Source organism: Glandiceps talaboti, chromosome 1 (assembly GCF_964340395.1).
Source record: "Glandiceps talaboti chromosome 1, keGlaTala1.1, whole genome shotgun sequence".
NCBI lineage: Eukaryota > Metazoa > Hemichordata > Enteropneusta > Spengelidae > Glandiceps > Glandiceps talaboti.
Window position 1 is genome coordinate 13447223 of NC_135549.1, and position 21789 is coordinate 13469011.

At 35.9% G+C, this 21789-nt stretch overlaps 1 protein-coding gene across 1 annotated transcript; it reads right to left on the reverse strand.

The window, feature by feature from the left end:
- Window positions 1–5747: 5747 nt before the first annotated feature.
- On the reverse strand, window positions 5748–20473 carry LOC144433371 (plexin-B-like). The gene is made up of 8 exons (XM_078121678.1): window positions 20458–20473; window positions 19548–20401; window positions 11529–11708; window positions 10938–11066; window positions 10617–10717; window positions 8583–8715; window positions 6726–6885; window positions 5748–5848 (listed from the first exon to the last, which is right to left on the reverse strand). The coding sequence occupies exons 1-8, from the start codon at window positions 20471–20473 to the stop codon at window positions 5748–5750; spliced, it is 1674 nt and encodes a 557-aa protein (XP_077977804.1).
- Window positions 20474–21789: the final 1316 nt, after the last annotated feature.

The following is a 21789-nucleotide window of genomic DNA, read 5'->3' on the forward strand; positions in this document are numbered from 1 at the left end:
CCTTTGGGGCCAGTTTCCTCCTGCTTGGGCACGTTGTCACTGCGGTTTCCTTCGGGGCCAGTTTCCTCCTGCTTGGGCACTTTGTCACTGCGGTTTCCTTCGGGGCCAGTTTCCTCCTGCTTGGGCACTTTGTCACTGAGGTTTCCTTCGGGGCCAGTTTCCTCCTGCTTGGACACTTTGTCACTGCGGTTTCCTTCGGGGCCAGTTTCCTCCTGCTTGGACACTTTGTCACTGAGGTTTCCTTAGGGGCCAGTTTCCTCCTGCTTGGACACTTTGTCACTGCGGTTTCCTTCGGGGCCAGTTTCCTCCTGCTTGGACACTTTGTCACTGCGGTTTCCTTCGGGGCCAGTTTCCTCCTGCTTGGACACTTTGTCACTGCACAAGTGGTGATGATATATTTCAATTTCCAAATTTAATCTTGATGAATAATTTATATATTATATTTATAGAGGTTGATTATCTTACCTTTAAATTTCTCGTCTATAATATAATTGCCATTCCATTTCAACTTTAGAGTGGCCTCCATTTCTTCCTCTTCAGCAGTGTAGTCATACTGAAAACAAAGAACATTATCAGCTGTAAAATAATTTGATTTGTCTACAATATCATATAATAAGAAAAATAATTCTATATATATGGTAGCTGATAGTAAGACTGAGAAAAAAATAGTTTGGTTCCAGTTACCCAACCCCCACCTAGTTTTTCATGCTGACCCTTTTTACACTTTCAAGAAAAAAAAAATAAAATCACACAAAGTCATATTGTGAAGTCTCACAAGAAATAGTGATGTGGAGACTAACATCAACTTAATAAAACAGACAATATAAAATTGTTCTTCCAATCTATAATGGCTGTTCTGATGAGAAGAACTCTATAACACAGAGACCATACGAAATACAACAGAAAATTCAACTACCAGAACTAGACACTCACATATGAAAAAAAAAAAATATCAAAAAAATACAATAAAAAATCTACTACCCCACACATTCTAAAATTGAGCGTAATCGGAACCATACAATTTTTTTGTTAGGCCTAATAAAGTATTATTATTGAAAGAAATGTATAAAGAGGAAGGATACCTTGTGAGGTAACTATGTTATTGAACAAACAGGGACAATAAATGAGATCAAATGTTATCAGTATGAAACTGGCATCAATCCAAACCTAGGAAGAAGTGATGTACAGGCCTTGTCAGGCAACTTCCATTCAAATTTATCATTGTTGACTGTTTTGATTGTTATTGTAATTGTACCCTAGCAATAAAGGCCTATACACCACACAGTTGACAATGTTTCCTGGAATGCCTAGCAAGGCCTGTACACTACTTTCACTGAAAGTTGGTATCACAGTTGACAATAGCGTTTCCTAGAATGCCTAGCAAGGCCTGTACACTACTTTCACTGAAAGTTGGTATCACAGTTGACAATAGCGTTTCCTAGAATGCCTAGCAAGGCCTGTACACTACTTTCACTGAAAGTTGGTATCACAGTTGACAAAAGCGTTTCCTAGAATGCCTAGCAAGGCCTGTACACTACTTTCACTGAAAGTTGGTATCCCAGTTGACAATGGTGTTTCCTAGAATGCCTTAGAGAAAGGCGGCTGTACACCACACAGTTGGCAATGGTGTTCCCTAGAATGCCTAGCAATGCAGTTAAAGTTTGTATCGCAGTTGACCATGGTGTTCCCTAGCGTGCAAGTTTATTTACAAATCACTTTCTCTATGTACATTGTACAATAAGAAACAAACTTGCACATTTTTTTTTCGGGGGGGGGGGGGGGGGGGGGAGGGGAGGTTCGCACTTATCCATTTACAAATAAGGGCTTTGGTTACATATTATTTTTTCCGATAGAAGCACATAGTGAAGTTATCCTATTTAGGCGTTGTAACTCAACTGTATAGTTTATGTGTTATTTAAAAAAAAATATCTATCTGCACCAAAGTTTTACTGTTGCTATGGACAGTACCTTCATTGCCGGATCAATTATGTCAAGTTTTTGAAAGTTTATTCACTTGCCCAACCATCAATGTTAATTTACTTACCTGACTGACGTTACACTCCACAGCGGTTTCATTGTACCTGGTGGCGGGGACAGTCTGTTTTTCTTCTTGTTGTACTGACAGGTCACATTCGTATCCTGACTGACCCAACTGAAAGTTACAAAACAGAGTAGATATTGTCATATTAAAGTACCAATCACTAAGTAAACAAAATTACAAAATAGCGTAGATATTGTCATGTAAGTAATGGTTACTAAGTAAACAAAGTACAAATTTAAATGTGACTGGTAAAGGCTGTCTTGTAAAGCATGGAATATCGGAGTTGGGAGCATATATCCATGAACCGTTGAAAGAGATATCCATGAGCTATTTTTGACTTTTTAGAATAACAATATTGTGATAGCTCCAGTAGCTGTCATTTTTCACAATTTTCCTTAAAATGAAAAATACACCAGACCAGTTCATGAAATTATTATTATATTCTGATTAGTTCTCTACTAGTCATTATATGTATATTTGCTTGATGTCCATCAGTAAATAATCATGAAAAGATATAGTGACAATCAATACCTGTCAATAAACTGTACATTTCTGAGATGATTGACAGGGTTTGATCATTAGATGAAGTAAATAATACAGATTATAATTCAGAAATATGGACAATTATGAAAATATAAAAAAAAAACATCTCTCAATTAAGTAAACTGTGCAGTTTTACACTTGATAATTTATATAATAATAATAATAATAATATATGCTTTATTGCCTTTGGCCATCGGCCCATAGTAAAGAAATGACACATATCAAATAAATAAATAAATCAGCCACTCAAAGGTAAAACTTAGCTATTACAGATCCCTGAGATTGCTTCCCTCCTCACTACAAATGCTTTGTAGACTTGATAATTTATGTAATGGAATGTATATATACTATGCAAGTTATTTTTTCAATGGTAAATATTTCTGAGAAGCGGTTCCAATGCTACAACCATAGCTGACATGAATGTACTGAAATCTGATGCTGATAGAGAAGTACTAGGGATAGACCCACAGTAATGATAGTTGAAATGTTCTCAGAACATAGAACAGTAAAATATAGTTACTTTGGAATGATAAATTGGAAAGGAATTGATTGTTACCGTTCCAAAATAACTATACTTTTAATAATACTGTCCTAAAGAATCCTGGAACTATGAACAATATATTCTCGGAACATCTTCCAAAAAATATTTGGTGACTCTACCAATCAGCTTTTGACTTTTAGTCTATTGACAACGATCATCATTTCTTGAACCAAAATCATACTATGGGTTAAATTATTTAAACAGTTTCTGAACTATACATATCCTAAGCATGTAACATCTCTTAAAGTATGTATACATGTAAATTTCTACAGCCACCTCAGCAATTTTGACCTTACATCATTTCATGTATACACGTGTACACTGTTGTTACAGCAGCGCTTTACCATGTCTTTGGCACTCAAATACAGTTGTATTAAACAGAGAACTGCCGGCACCTGGGACTTTATTTTGCATATGACTGACTGTATGTTTGGAGGTGGAGAACTTGTGATGATTCACTGGCAAGTAATCACCAAAATATAAACATTCCCTATATCTGGGTTTTTCACATGCAAATGCCGCATATTTGAATAATCCTGAATGACACACAATCTAAGCAGCTCTTTGCAGGGGAATTTATCTCATCTGGAAAGGTTTTTTCATTCAGTTCAGAAACTGATAATTTCACCCATAGTATGATTTTGAAACAAACAGACTGATTTTCAACTATTTTGTGTATCAAGTTACCATCCTACGACATTCACAAACAATTTGTACACGATACATGACCTGGGTGTTTCTCATAGCACAGAAAAAATGCTGAAAACAAGACCCAGAAGCTAGTGCTCTGTACAGCAGTTTGAATTTCCCACATTTGCATAGATTAGCCATAATCCTCTTTATATAGGGCAGTTCAGTCTTTAATAAATGTAGATGATGACCTGTAAATGTCTTATGATCCTGGCATCAGATGAATAATACTCCCAATGATATAATATTTGCACTAACCTGTGGCTCAAAGATGTTGAGAGTTGGCACATATATTGTTCTATCCACATTGACAGGCATCAGAAATTCTCCTGTTTGGTCAGCTATTTGAGGACAAAAGCTTTCTCCGGTGGTTGCACTCACATTGAACTTGTTCTAGTAAAAAGAAATTATTTTTAACACAGTATTAAATACATACATATGTGATCCTATAAACTAAGATTAAATTGTTGATTTAGAAACTTGTCCTATTTTAAATCATTGGTCCACGATCTGTGCTTAAATTAGCAGTATGTATACTATGCTACCAAAAAGTCTACAAAATTCAGCGATTGCCTTCAACATCTAAAAATACAGTAATAATTATAAACGTATACATGAATTAAATTGATAAATACATGAGCCCAAAAACTTTCTAACATATCCCACTTTTCATGCAAATATTCCTAAAATTTGAAATAATTCTCACTTTTATAAAGTGTAAGCAGGGTAGTGAAAAATTTCCTGAAATTATCATACATTACCAATGGAAGAAACTAAGCTAAAGTTAAAACAAGTGTGATTTCATCAAAATATGTCTTTAAGTTATCTGTTCATTAGACTCTTTATCAGACATGTAGCCGTCCTCATTCTTTATAATGACCAAGATAGCCTCTCATATTTGTTGATGACATAACTACAACTAAAACCGGAAAGCGTTGCCAGTGGACTAGCTGTGTAATGTAGTGTATATCATATACATCTTACGATCGAAGTTTAGCAAGTTGACATTTAATTATTGTCTTATTAATTAGCTAGATGAAACACTTTTACTGCTTGACACAACACGATTGTGATTGATTGATTGAGAAGATTTTGTTTAACGAATAAAACTTTCGTCGATAACAATTATGCTGTCTTCAGCAATAAAACTGTTATCTATCAAGTAAAAACAACGACTTTAACTTGCCAAATGATTGACCTAGTACTCATAACTGTATGCTGTTTGTTAAATATTGTCTTCTGGCAAACACTTTCAGTTTAGTAGCTTTAGCGAAGCAGCTTACATTTGATCCTACAACAATTGATGTTTCATTATCCCTTGGACAAGTATCCATGTAATGTGTACAGCTGTTTTCATACACGCACCAGTTACAGGCCCAGTTACTGGAAACACACTTACTGCATCTAAAAATGAAATTATGGTAATACAAAGATGTAAGTAGCAAATTTTATGACAAGTAGACAGATCACTAAACATGTTCATCAGCTCAATTGGTAGATTAAATAATTTATGCAGGTTATAATGCACAAGCAGTTGGAACTATAGAATTCATCATTCTGATGATTGTCAACCAAGATAGATCGAAAGCTCAAGGCTTAAAGGCCAGGGTTTCAATCCCTGATTCACACAGTGACATTAGTGTTATCTTATCAGTGGAGCCATGAGGATTACCTATGACTATAGTCTTCTGTTCTGGGCAACCTTTTTCTACAGTAAGTTTGTCAGACAACTGTTTTTCACCCTAAGGTAAGAACACCTGAGGTAGAACTTCTATGGGAACATGGGTTTAACATGTGACTAGTGATTGTTGTTTAGTTCTCACTACATCATGAATAATCAGATCCTGTACCGATTACTAAAATTTAGTACAATCAATAACAAACTCAATAACTGTTCTGATATATTGTAAATTTACCAAATGACAGGAGAACTTACGATTTATGTGCAGAACATTTATAGAAGTGGAAATCTGTGTTGACAAAGTCTACAGTTGTCTCTGTACTCGTTACATACAGTTGTATCGTAACATGATCTGAAATGGAACACAAAATTGAAAGGTCAAATCACCGTAATTAATAATTTATTTAGTTTATACATAAAGTTAATGTTCAAGCCTTGATTTTGTTCCTGTTTAAAACTGTGATGATCATACTATAGTGTATATTGCAAGTGTTGAAATCACCTTTAATAATCACATTCCATGTACAAAGCATTTACACATGAATTTTGAAGATCCTAAACTTTTGCATTCTGCTATTTTTCTAGAGACATTTCATAATACCGTTAATAATAATATTGGTTTTTATAAATAGTGCATTCCCACTCTGTGCTGAAAGTGCTTTTACAATTATTGCCCCTGGCATGGATCTATAGCAGCACAACAGCCCTTTATTTCCACGATTCCCTGGGGAGCATACAATCCATTGCAGCCATTTAAGCGCATAGGATTAAAGCCTTCACATTGCAACCTCTATCCTACCAGGTCCCCAATTATATAACTGTGTCAACTGAGGCACAGTCGTGGTTCAAATCTTGCCCAAGGACTTTAGCCACTCAGAAACAAACAGCAATGACAGGACTCAAACCTGCGACCTGCAGATTCCAAGCCAGCCACTCTAACCATTCGCCCATCATGACTCCATTTACAAAAGAGGAACTGTCTATTGTTTACATAGCTATAAATACTTACTTAGACATTTACAACTTTAATAAAGTAAAGTCTCAATCCATAAGTCCCCGGTCCGGACTTCGTCCGCGGGGACTAAAAACAATTCACTCAAGATCATGCAGCCTGAATCATTATTAAACGAATGTTTCTAAATTCTACATAGCTTTGATGTGATTCATTGCTTTAATTTTGTTTCTTGTCATCTAAAACATTCAAAATCTTTGGGGATTTGATAACTCACCTTTCCTGCCTTGTATTTCAGGTCGTTTTTCTAGAGGAGGTGTGTCACATAGCAAAATCTGACCATTCTTAACAGCTGTTGTATTGAAATAGCCATCATAGTTACAGAGATACTCATACTTGGCAAATTCATCTGGCAATTCTGTCATATTCAGTTCTATCTAAAATAACAATGATACAAACATTCTTTTAACCATGATATGATATATTCATAAACATTGGCAAAATTAAGTTTACTTTCTTGTATAAAGCTCATAGCATCGAATTCTCACTTTGACCATATATCTGTAATCAGGTAATCATTGATCTCCACTGAATACATATAAGGAACAATTTGAAAGATATGTCACATTTAAAGAGAAATCTGGCCAGCACCATCTAGTGTACATAAAACTTGAATACTTGTGAGAGTACCTCATTGGTTTATATTTAGCAATTAAAGTTCAAATTTATTCTAAGATAAATCAAATGTTTTAATCCTGCCCTGCCTTTCTAAATCTTGATATGTACATATACAATTACATGAAATTGATAGCATTGTTTTCAGGATATGTACAGCATATATATTGTACAACAAGTAACACTGAAGTAAAGCACTTTCTCTATTTGATACTCTCATTTATAGCATTCATATTACAACGAGTAACACCGAAGTAAAGCACTTTCTCTATGTGATACTCTCATTTATAGCATTCATATTACAATGAGTAACACCGAAGTAAAGCACTTTCTGTATGTGATACTCTCATTTATAGCATTCATATTACAACGAGTAACACCGAAGTAAAGCACTTTCTCTATGTGCTACACTCATTTATAGCATTCATATTACAACGAGTAACACCGAAGTAAAGCACTTTCTCTATGTGATACTCTCATTTATAGCATTCATATTACAACGAGTAACACCGAAGTAAAGCACTTTCTCTATGTGATACTCTCATTTATAGCATTCATATTACAACGAGTAACACCGAAGTAAAGCACTTTCTCTATGTGATACTCTCATTTATAGCATTCATATTACAACGAGTAACACCGAAGTAAAGCACTTTCTCTATGTGATACTCTCATTTATAGCATTCATATTACAACGAGTAACACCGAAGTAAAGCACTTTCTCTATGTGATACTCTCATTTATAGCATTCATATTACAACGAGTAACACCGAAGTAAAGCACTTTCTCTATGTGATACTCTCATTTATAGCATTCATATTACAACGAGTAACACCGAAGTAAAGCACTTTCTCTATGTGATACTCTCATTTATAGCATTCATATCAAGTGTAAAAGTATACTGTTTCAATTGGCTTATTTACAAGCCTAGCATGTGGCCAATTAGCAAATGAAACAGTATACTTTTACTTGATATAGATGCTATGAACAATTGTGATACTTACAGAGAATGCTTTACTTTGGTGTTATGGGTTGTATCTGGTATCAAATCAATTAACACATACACATGGATCAGCTAGCTATCTCATTCTGTTACTCATATATTGAATAGGAACTTTGATCTTAAACACACTTGGTGAAATATTTTTTGACTACTCGGCAACTTCATCAAATATCTGGTCTGACTAATTTAATGTCCAGCATTTAGTTACTCATCCAGAGATTGATACAATGCCTGTAGAATTGTGCTATCTATCTTTTCAAAACTTCTTTACAAAACCAGTGCAGGGTAAAGTCAAATTTCCCAACACACTCTTACAAATATATAAACTGCTGCAAGGACCACCAATCGACAGTTATGTTATATCTTTTTTTTTTGTTTATGTCACATTTATTTCGTACTCAAAGGCCATCGGCCCAAAATACAAGATTTTGATTAGTAAATTGTGATATTTGGTACCTGATGTACGATGTCAACAGGAATACCTTCCTCAGGTTCTATGGATGTGATATTGATACAGGCATCAAGAGAGAACGAATCCAACCATCTTGAGGTACGATGTGACTGAGGACATTCAGCATACAGAGAACACCTATACCATAAACACAGAAAACATAATGCAATGGCAGGGTTCGTACACTTAAAGCAAAACAAAATTCCAGGACTTTCCAGGGTTTTTTCGTCAGTTTTCCAGGGGTATTCATATTGATTTTGGCCATTTTCCAGGGGTGTTGACACTAAAGTATATGTTTTGAATGATGTGGACGAGAAATTGTCTGATGTGGACGAGAAAAATCAACAACAGTTCCCATATGTCACAAAACATTTTAAAGACAATCGACACTATGCAAGATATTGGTTTCAAAACCACGTTTACACGCTAAGATTAACGGAGAAACCTCTGTCCTAACCCCCTAAGTAGCCGCTTCGTCAAGCTGGTGCATTGATCGTGTAAGATTGAGTCACAGCATTCGTCAGTCTAATTCAGACATATCCAGAAAAATAAATCAAAAACTAAAGTTTGTCCTCGTTATTGTATGGTTTAATGTTACTAGATTTATAGGCCACCTAAAATATTTTTTTCTTCAAAATTTTGAATAAAAATGTCATTTACGTAACGAAATTTCGAGCTATGAATAACTGAATACATTCATCGCTTGCGTCGCGATGTTTATGTACGGATGCCATGAGTTGCGGAACATCGCGATTTCAACTCAACTTGACCATTGACGAACGTTACTGTACCGACAACATAAAACAGTAGTTTATTCTTTTAGAACATGTAACACAAATACCCATTTATCGACGAAATAAAAGTCACACACGTACTTCCACAACCCGGAAATTCAACTGCACTTCCCTAGGCCCTAGCCCTAGCTTGTACTAGTCGACGCTCGTGCGCCGAACTTGTAACAATTTCTAATCGAGGTTGATACTCGCTACAGTGTTACGATCGCGATAATCTTGTTAACAGACCTACTGTACATGTTACCCCGGCCGGGACTGTTACAATATCATGTCCCTGAAATGACGACTGGGAGATGTATGGAGTACAACTTGATATATGCAAGATCGAAAGAAACACTGCGGCACCCATTCAACTAATAGGCACGGTCTGTGGGGCAAAGTGTCTCGTGGAACGATCGCTTGACTGTCTGGGTTCAATCGGCGTGAATTTTGATTCATCACCCAGCGTGGCGAAAGACTTTGAAAATATTTTCGCGATTTCATTTACGAGATTCAGAATCATATGAATGGGTGGCTCGAGCACAGACATGACGATCGTCAATATTAATCGATCGATTGAACATGATCATTTTCCAGGGTTTTCCAGGGGTAGGGCGCATTTTTCCAGGGTTTTCCAGGGCTTTCCAGGGAGGGTTTGAAATTCCAGGGTTTTCCAGGGTTTTCCAGGACCGTGCGAACCCTGAATGGTAGGGACACAAAAAGACTGGGCTCTGCATAGGAATACTTGTTATAAAAACGTTTTGAAATCAACTTGGAATTTCTAAAAAGGTTCATGAACATATTATTTCTCAACAGGTTTGGTGAGCATATTTCACCATGAAACATATCTGAGCATATTTGACCAAAACACACTGCTGTTGCTATGGGTGTGGTCATTGTTACTTGGTCTGAAATGTTTTACAGAAAATTTGCAGAGTAACATCTCACCAAGTTTTAGTCTCACTCACCAAGTACTTTCTGAGATTTAAGTTTTTTACCAAAATTCACATTTTTACACCAAATTTGCATATCACTGATGAGATCATTATATACTTGATATTTCTTCATTTGTAAACCCCCAGATGCATCCCCATCAAATTTCAGTCCAATTTGCTCAGTGGTTTTGGAATTAAAGACTTTTGACCAAAAAGACATTATTAAATAAAGCTGGTCGCTGCTTTACTCCAATATTTATAATGCAACATTTTCACTATGTATTGCTGAATTTTGTCAAAAACAGCAACTCATACATTTACTTCTAGTTACCTTCTTTCCAAAGTACACCATCCACAGTAAGGATCCTTAGAAGCTAAATAGTCTTCACAGGTAGTATACTGACTGCATTCTTGCACTTTCACTTTCATTACCTAGAAAAACACAAAATATCATTTACTTCTATCCAGATTCACTTCTCTATTTAGGAAAGACATCTGGCACAAAGACACAAAAATACATTTTTCATAGGATTAAAAACTCTTGCTTTTACGATAGTTCAGCTACACTTTAAGTCCACTATAAGTAAAAAAAATCAATAAATTATAGACAAATATGGACACATACACAGACACATTAGATATGATTACGTACGGTATTTTGTGTCATCCTGTAGAAATGCTCTTCAGTATTGTCAAACAGCATATCAGGGTGTACAGCTCCATTATCACCAAACTCTAATTCTTCATAAGTTAATGCAGAGGTAGCCAACATCACATGGACCTAATAATTCACATGGTAATACGAATATACTAAATTATATTGAATTTGAAGTATGCAGTCTTAAGATATTGCTTAATTAGTTGATTTCATTAATATGCAAATTTCTCTAATTAAACATTAACAGATCTGACTCAAAACCTAATCAGGTCTAGCCATTACCCTAAAGATTATATATTCCAAATTTCATTATAATTGAGCCAGCCGATTTTTAGCAAATGATGACACAGACCCACAGACAGACACACAGACACACAGACAGACATTCCCCTTTTAATACCTCCCGTACCCTTACAGGAGGTAAAAATAGTACATGTACCTAACATTGCCTATCACTCTGATCCTACATAATCAATAATACGAACAATGTTTATTGTAACATTCATATGCTGCATCATTTCTGTTTTAATTTCTTGTCAGTTCTTCAGGCACATGTACATGTACATGCTCATAAAACTAGCTTACCTTAGTAATATTCCCACTATTTGTCCCAAGGATGCAAACAGTGTGGTCCTGAATAGTGGTAACACTTATTGAGGTCATCAGCTTGCCAGTATATTTCTCCACAGCATTAACACTAACGCCAGCTTTATTATTGGCATACTTGTATACGCCACCCGCTTCACATTCAAATGCTTCATTGTACTGAAACATAAAACATAAGTGTGCTTTAAATAATGATGTAATTGTTTCAATAGAGGTATCAGAACACTTTATACTGATTAAGTGAGCCATACTGCATAGTATGTATCGCAGTACCTGTCAATAGAGATCCAAAGATCAAAGTACAGACATATTTTTAGACCTAATTTGCATATCACTGATGGGATAATCATGTTACGAACAATTCTTAATCTAAACACCCCTAAGAACATTCCCACCAAACCCCGGCCCCTCTGCTCAGCAATTTTGGAATTACAGACTTTTGACCAAAAAAATACACATTTTTAGAGCTATTAAAGTTGCATATCACTGATGGGATCATAAATTATGAACAATTCCTAGACTAAACACCCCTAAGGAGATACTGCAACCAAATTTCAGACCAATCTGCTCAGCAGCTTTGGAGTTATACATTTATGATTTTTGACGAAAAAGACACATTTTAGACCTAATTTGAATCACCATGGCATGAACAATTCTTAAGCTACACACCCCCAAGAACATTCCCAACAAATTTAGGGCCAATTTGCCCAGTACTTTAAGTATTCACACACACACACACACACACACACACACACACACACACACACACACACACACACACACACACACACACACACACACACACACACACACATACACACACACACACACACACAGAGAGACAGACAGACAGACAGACAGACATACAGACAGACACACACACACACACACACACACATGTCACCATGCCTACAACATGTACTGAACTCAGTTAAGTTGTGCTGAAAAGGCATCAATTAAACTGAGCTCGTATCATGGTAAAAGAGAGTGCATTTGATAGATTAAAGGGTAGATGGAAATGTTTAATGAATTGTGCAATTGTAAACAACATTATCAGAACAGCAAGAAAATATCAACTCTGCAGTAACTATACATGCAACTGTCATCAATGTGATATGCACGGAACTCTTGACAGTACAATTGTGAAACTGTCTTTAACCGTTTTAGATGTAAATGAACAATGATCAGATTGTGTCAAGTAGAACTGTTTGAATCGGAAATAAACAAGTTAGAAGCAAACACTGTGTCCTACTTTTGAGATAGAAATCCACTTATAGATGTAATAAAATAATTGAATATATTCTGCACAACAGAGTGGTACTGTTTGTAATTTTGTACTGAAAGTGAGTATGAAATTGAATAGATATATATTTTCTTCTCAAAACTTATTTCTCTTGAAAATAAAAAGAAACAATTGTGCCAGTTTGTTTTTGTTTTTTATAGTGCCAATGGTGTTGTAGCACAACTGTACAGTTTTTAAAAATGTTTACTCACATGCTGATCCATGCTAGGTAATTAGGTGTTCATTTGCTGAAGGATTATCCAGTTGCCTATCCAACCCTGTTGTTATCTTTGCAATATACGCAATGATTTGGCTGTTGCTATGGCCGTGGTCATGTTGCTAGACATATTTGCATACATTTTTTGAATGTTCGTTCACTTGTGTATGAATTCCTGATGTTATCACATAAATAAATAAATATCTTCACCTGTGTGATGTCAAACAGGGCAGACCAAAAACCCATATGATACCACCCCAGTTCTACCGAACTATTTTTTTCCCTCAAATGTTTGAGTGTTCCTGCCAATCCTACACTTTGATCAAATTATTGTAATAAACCTAGGTGTTACACTCGATTGTCATTTAAATGTCGCTACATGTACATAATGTGTGTAGAACAATCTATATTCAGCTCAGATTGATCAGTTCGATTCGCCACTTACTCACTCTTGAAGCCACACAAACTCTTATTTGTTCACTTGATGTCCTTTCTCATTTAGACCATTGCAACTCGATTCTATTGGGCTGTCCTAAGTACATGTACTTTATTGACAAGTTGCAAAGAGCACAGAATGCTGCAGTTACATGTAGGCTTGTATGCAAAGCTAAGAAAATGGATCCTGCAGAACCCATCTCATCTCTTCAAGCAGTAAATCACTTTGTCATCATTACTTACTTCCTTTCTGCGTCTGACCTCTGTGCCTAAAGCTCGGTGAGATTAGGCACACTATAAATCACCTTTATTATTAATAATAATTATGTGCTTTCAAAATGTAAATGCACACATTACAATATATATATATATATATATATATATATATAGTTTTGGTAGTACTGGAACTCTTTCTTGGGTGTAACTCGGAGTTTCACGCATATTGCGATCATCAGACACTCTGAGGTCTACTCTCTGGGTGTGCTGTATATATAGAGTGTAGACAATAGAAATACCATCACTATTGTCTGTGTCGGTGGGTAGGTGTTGTATGTGTGGAGGTGTTGGTTGTTATTGTGTGGGTTATTGGGTGCGGACAAGTAAGTGTTGGCGGGTTGTTCCATGTTGGGCTTTGATGTTCCGTTAGTTAACGGGTTTAATAGTTTAGGTGATAGATGCTCTATTGAAGTTGGACAAATAAAACTTATTCTCGTGTCGGCATTTGGATATCAACTCAGTTCTTTTGTTTAGTGTGGAGCTTTTGTCTGCTTTAATAATAGTTAGTTTTTCGGTTAAACACAGGTTGCATCGTTTTGTTTTATTGGTGTATGCTTGGGCTTTCTTGTTGATGGACCAGGATACGGTCTAACCACCCACCCAGCATCATCAAGAACATATCGTCAGCCATCGGCCGTAGAATTTCCGACATATCATCCGACGAACACATCTTCAACCAGGCAGCCCCACTGTACCAAAATGCACTAAAAACCAGCGGCCACAAAGAGAACATCACGTACACCAGCACCCCGACGCAGAAAAACAAGAAAAACAGAAATAGAAACACCATCTGGTTTAACCCACCATACAGCAAAAATGTAGCCACCAATGTAGGCAAACGATTCCTCAACCTAATCACAAAACATTTCCCAGCAGACTCTAAGTTACACAAAATATTCAACAGAAACAATGTCAAAGTCAGTTATAGCTGCATGCCAAACATGGCTACCATAATCAAAGCGCATAACGCCACCATCTCCAACAGCGAAACTAAACCCACTCAAAAACCCTGTAATTGCAGACAGAAAGACACCTGCCCTCTGAACGGCGAATGCCAAACGGAAAACATCGTATACCAAGCCACCGTCCACGGAAAACAAACAAAAGTATATATCGGTCTAACAGAGAACAACTTCAAACAGAGATACGCCAACCACAAACAGTCATTCAAACATGAAAAACACGAAAACAGCACAGAACTATCAAAACACATTTGGAAACTGAAAAGAAACAATGAGCCTTTTTCCGTATCCTGGTCCATCAACAAGAAAGCCCAAGCATACACCAATAAAACAAAACGATGCAACCTGTGTTTAACCGAAAAACTAACTATTATTAAAGCAGACAAAAGCTCCACACTAAACAAAAGAACTGAGTTGATATCCAAATGCCGACACGAGAATAAGTTTTATTTGTCCAACTTCAATAGAGCATCTATCACCTAAACTATTAAACCCGTTAACTAACGGAACATCAAAGCCCAACATGGAACAACCCGCCAACACTTACTTGTCCGCACCCAATAACCCACACAATAACAACCAACACCTCCACACATACAACACCTACCCACCGACACAGACAATAGTGATGGTATTTCTATTGTCTACACTCTATATATACAGCACACCCAGAGAGTAGACCTCAGAGTGTCTGATGATCGCAATATGCGTGAAACTCCGAGTTACACCCAAGAAAGAGTTCCAGTACTACCAAAACTATTACGCTCTGCCACTGCGGTATAGAGCACTGTCTTATAGCAGATTGATACTCACCGAGTTATATATATATATATATATATATATATATATATATATATATATATATATATATATATATATATATATATATATATATATATATATATATATATATATATATATATATATATATATATATATATATATATATATATATATATATATATATATATATATATATATATATATATATAACTCGGTGAGTATCAATCTGCTAAGACAGTGCTCTATACCGCAGTGGCAGAGCGTAATAGTTTTATATATATATATATATATATATATATATATATATATATATATATATATATATATATATATATATATATATATATATATATATATATATATATATATATATATATATATATATATATATATATATATATATATATATATATATATATATATATATATATATATATATCTGTGGGTGGCATGAGTCTGATACGTAGAGGTACTTTTATTTTTCTTTAATAAATTCTACTTTATCTATAAATCATGAAGATTATTAATCTAGCAGCCAGCAAGCTTACTTCCGATTTTCCATTGAGCTCAGACCTCCGAACTTACACATCCGAAGCAAATATGATTAAAATGACAGAACAAAAGTCGTATTCAGACAAATTTTACTTACGTTTTTAAAACTAAATTTTGTTTACACACACTAAATTTGATATTACATTTTGTACATGTATATTGCAAGGTCATAATCTATCATTTTGATCTGAGAAACCACACAACACTGTACCTTGAGTCTGATATGTAGAGGCACTTTTATTTTTCTTTAATAAATTAATAGGTCGCAACAGGTCATGCGATTACGTAATTTGCATAGCTGTCGGATGCCATTTTTTAATACGCAATGAAGAATAAAGTTCGATGAAACGATGCAGTATTCGCAAAATTCAATTCAAAATTATAGAAAAAATATGAGGAAATACTTAATTATGTGACAAATATATAATTCCAAATCAATGTTAGTTTTACATCATAATGCACCACGGACTACAAATTCCGACCGCTTTGCAATATATGTGACCAATTGGCTGTTGCTATAGGTGTGGCCTTGTTGTTAGGTATATTTGCATACATTATTTTTTAATGTTTATTCATTTGTCTTGTAATCCCTGTTATATTTGTGATATAAGTGATCATTTGGCTGTTGCTAGGGGTGTGGTCTTGTTGCTAGCACACTTACATACATTTTTTGAATGTTATTTCATTTGTCTCTTAATCCCTGTTATCATCTTCACAATATATGTGATCATTTGGCTGTTGCCATTGGCGTGGTCTTGTTGCTAGGCATATTTGCATACACTTTTTGAATGTTTGTTCACTTGTCTAAGAATCCCTGTTGTTATCTTTGTGAAATACACCACCATTTGGCTGTTGCTATGGGCGTGGTCATTTTTTGATTGTTTACTCACTTGCCTACCAGATGATGTTCTTACTTGACCAAACTATACTGCCTTTGATTGTTGCAAAGAGTTTTGTCATGGTTGCTAGGGCCAATTGTGTCAAAATGCTTTTTAAAAAATACCGCCAATGGTGTTGTAGCACAACTGGTTTTTAAAAATGTTTATCCATATGCTAGTCTATGCTAACAATAGGTGTTTATTTGCTGAATAACTATCCAGTTGCCTATCCAACCATGTTGCTATCTTTACGATAAATGCTATCATTTGGCTGTTGCTATGGGCGTGGTCATGTTGTTAGATATATTTGCATACATTTGTGTATGTTTTTGTTCACTTGTGTATGAATTCCTGATATTGTCTTTGCAATATACGTGATCATTTGGCTGTTGCTATGGGCGTGGTCTTGTTGCTAGGAAAATGTACATACATTTTTTGAATGTTTATTCAATTGTCTATTAAACCCTGTTGTTATCTTTGTGAAATACACCACCGTTTGGCTGTTGCTATGGGCATGGTCATGGTTACTAGGGTATTTGCATACATTTTTTGAATGTTTATTCATCTGTCTTTCTATTCCTGTTGTTATCTTTGCAATATACGTGATTATTTGGCTGTTGTTATGGGCATGGTCTTGTTGCAAATTTACATACATTTTTTGGATGTTTATTCAATTATCTATTAAACCCTGTTGTTATCTTTGTGAAATACACCACCGTTTGGCTGTTGCTATGGGCGTGGTCATGGTTGCTAGGGTATTTGCATACATTTTTTGAATGTTTACTCACTTGCTTACCAGATGATGTTGTTATTTGACCAAAATATACTGCCATTTGGTTGTTGCTAAAGGGCGTGGTCATTGTCGCTAGGGCCAATTTTGTCAAAATGTTTTTAAGAAAATCTGCAGAATAACAGTTTCAGAAACATCTTGCCAAGTTTCAGACTAATTGACCAAGTACTTTTTGAGATATAAGTTTTTGACCAAAAATGAACATTTTTACACCTAATTTGCATATCACTCATGGAATCATGGTATGCTTAATATTTCTTCGTCCATACATCCCTAGATACATTCCCATTAAATTTCAGCCCAATCTGCTCAGTAGTTTTAGAATTATAGATTTTTAACCAAAAAGACACATTTTTAGCCCTAATTTGCATATCACTGATGGAATCATCCCGTCATGAACAAATCTTACTTTACATCCCCTTAAGAATGTTCCCACCAAATTTTGCACCAATCTGCCCAGTAGTTTCTGAGTTTAAGTTTTTTGACCAAAAATCACATTTTTTGACCCAAATCACACACCTGTGATGCGATCATTTTGATTTGAACAATTTCCCAACTAGACACCCAAAGTAATGGACCCACCAAATATCGTGGCAATCGGTTCAGCGGTTTTTGACTTTAAGTTGTTTACACACACACACACACACACACACACACACACACACAGACAGACAGACAGACGCCGGGCGATCCCTATAGCACTACTGAACAAGTTCAGTTGTGCTAAAAAATCTGCAGAAAAACACATCTGGAAACATCTCACCAAGTTTCAGTCCCACTGGCCAAGTACTTTTTGAGATATAAGCTTTTGACCAAAATTCACATTTTTAACATCTAATTATATGCTTGATATTTCTTCATCTATACTTCCCCAGCTGTATCCCTGTTAAATTTCATCCCATTCTGCTCGCAGTAGTTTCTGACCAAAAAGACACATTTTTAGCCCTAATTTGATATCACTGATGGGATCATCATGTCAGCTATACGCCCCTAAGCAAATTCAGCATCCCTACCAAATTCAGACACTAATCTGCTTAGTAGATTTTGAGTTTAAGTTGACCAAAAATGATATTTTTTTACCTAAATCAAACACCTGTGATGTGATAATTTTTTCTGCAAACAATTTCCGAACAAGACACCCATCGCCACCAAATACTGAGGCAATTGGTCCAAATTTGCTTTCTGTTGTTTACATACACACACACACACACACACACACACACACACGCGCGCGCACATACACGCACACACACTCACACACACACATACACACACATGCACACACTTTATCACCCTTATAGCACTACTGAACTTCAGTTCAGTTGTGCTAAAAAATCACATTTTCTACATGTAAAAGCATACACCTTTGATACAATCAGTTGCATTTGAACACACTTTAAGTAGTACATTGTATCCCTACCAAATGCCAAGGCAATTGCGCTGGCAGTTTTTGGTTTAAGTTGTTACAAACATACACAGGCAGTCAATCAATCAGACAGACAGACAGACAGACAGACAGACAGACAGACAGACAGACAGACAGACAGACAGACAGACAGACACAGACAGACAGACAGACTGCAGACAGACAGACAGACAGACTGCAGACAGACAGACAGACAGACAGACAGACAGACAGACAGACAGACAGACAGACAGACAGACAGACAAACACGTTTCTCCATGCCTACTGAACTACTACTGAACCTCAATACTAAAAACACTGATCAGACACTATGGTGCACAAAAACTTATTTTTATTACTTAGAGGGCAAAATCTTACAATTTATTACTAAAGATATATGAATTAAATATATACTTACACCTAAAGAAACTCCACAATTTCCACCTGTTAGGATCTGCATGGTGTGTGGTGAGCTTGAACCTGTATCAGCAAGACATTGAGTTACTGCTGCTTTAAATCCAGTTTCTATCTCACTCATCTTATACATACATATTACCGAGTTATCAGATGGCAGTGGTCCACTGCCTGTCTCTGATTTTGAAAACACCACAAACAAAACTTGTTCAGTGTCTGTCAAATCTAGAGAATCACTGAGATGTAGAGCTGGTTTGGCAAGATATGCTGCTTGAGCGAGGTTATACGTGTCACCATCACACTTCAATGTCACTTCAGTGTAAGTATTATAATTGTCAGTACTGCTTTTATGACAAACACGAACAATCCTAGATACATAGTCATCCCATCTTTCTGGCCCATCAGAGTTCTGTCTTGTCAAAAAGTAGCTATAACCACCATAGCTAAAGCCATATACATGAACAACGTTGAAGAACTCTTTATATCCATTTATCAATGTAACTGATGTCTCTCGTTCAAGAAGGCTAAAGATCGGAGATCCATTAAGGTTCCTCCCACTGACAATATGACTTCCACTGTCTTCAGATCCTGTATATTGTGTGCCGACAAACAGGGCTGCATCAGTATGAAAGCTAGGACCAATGAAACCAAAACTAGATTGTTCTAATGTAGCTCCTGTTACATATATCGGAGATTCATTATCTTCATATAGTACTGACAAATCTTGCAGATGTCTTAATTGGCAAGTGCCAGAATGTCCACCACACACAACCAGATTGTTGTCATTTTTGTTAACTAATAGTATTTTGTTGTAGGTGTCATACAATTCATCAGTAAGTGGTCCTGTTGTTGCATTCACTTCAAGTGTTAAATTCCTATCCAGTTTATACAGCTGATTCACACCAGCGACATACACATCACCTGTGTCATTATTCACAGTTAGGTGATTGAAACCAGCTGATTGGGCATCAGTAAAATTAGACACCACATAGATGTTAGCTTCTGACTGGATTATCAAATATGGCAGGACTATGAGGAGAAACAAACCACTATGTAAGATTTTGTATGGAAGTAGTAGTCCCATAGCTGACCATTCATGTACATGTACCTACAGAAGAAAATATTTATCACAATTTAATATAACATGATGACATGAGAGAGAGAGAGAGAGAGAGAGAGAGAGAGAGAGAGAGAGAGAGAGAGAGAGAGAGAGAGAGAGAGAGAGAGAGAGAGAAATTAACGTACATGTAAAAGGTTGAAGGGTCATCTTCCACTTATGCCATTGCCATCATACATGTACATGTACATCAAATCAAGAATTCACAGAAAAATCCACTTACAAACTCTATAATACCTTAGAACAGGCAAATACATTGTGACATTATACCTTGAGATATGTAAAGTAAAAGTTAGGCAGAAAAGTTTTCTCTGTGATTGTCTTTGAAGTGTTAAAGTTTAAAAGTTTTACTTTAGCTTGCTTTTATACATGTTCAGGTATCGAATACCAGACTGAGAGATTTCCAACCCTGTGACTGAATTTGAGGAGAGCATAGTTATTGTGAGCTGGTTTGATATAGACAATGCTAGCTTCACTAGAATACATATTGTAATAATTATGAATTTTGGAAATACATGTAGGTGTGAAGCATTGTAACAAGTAGGGGGTACTGTGTCATGGTAACATTTCTACATCAAATGCACTTCTCAATGACTATAGGCTATAGCACCTCTGAACTACATACAATACTATCATGAATGCAGCACTATATATTAAGAGCCATAAATTTTAATCAACCTATCAACATTTCTGATCATCTGATGGTTAGTTCCATGTTGGATGATGAATGGACAGATACAAGTTTGTAGTCTAACCCTTTGCTCAAATCCTAATCATACATTCAAAAATACCGCCAATGGCGTTGTAGCACAACTGTACATTTTTTTAAAATGTTTATCCATACACTAGTCCATGCTAACAATAGGTGTTCATTTGCTGAATGACTATCCAGTTGCCTATCCAACCATGTTGCTAGCTTTGCGATATATGTTATCATTTGGCAAATATCAAAACAATCGATCCAGCAGTTTTTGACTTTAAGTTGTTTACACACACACACACACACACACATCCACACACACAGACAGACGGACAGACAGACAGACAGACAGACAGACACTTTGCCATTCCTATAGCACTACAGTTGTGCTAATAAAATGTAATGTAATAACATCCCTTAGTTTTGGAG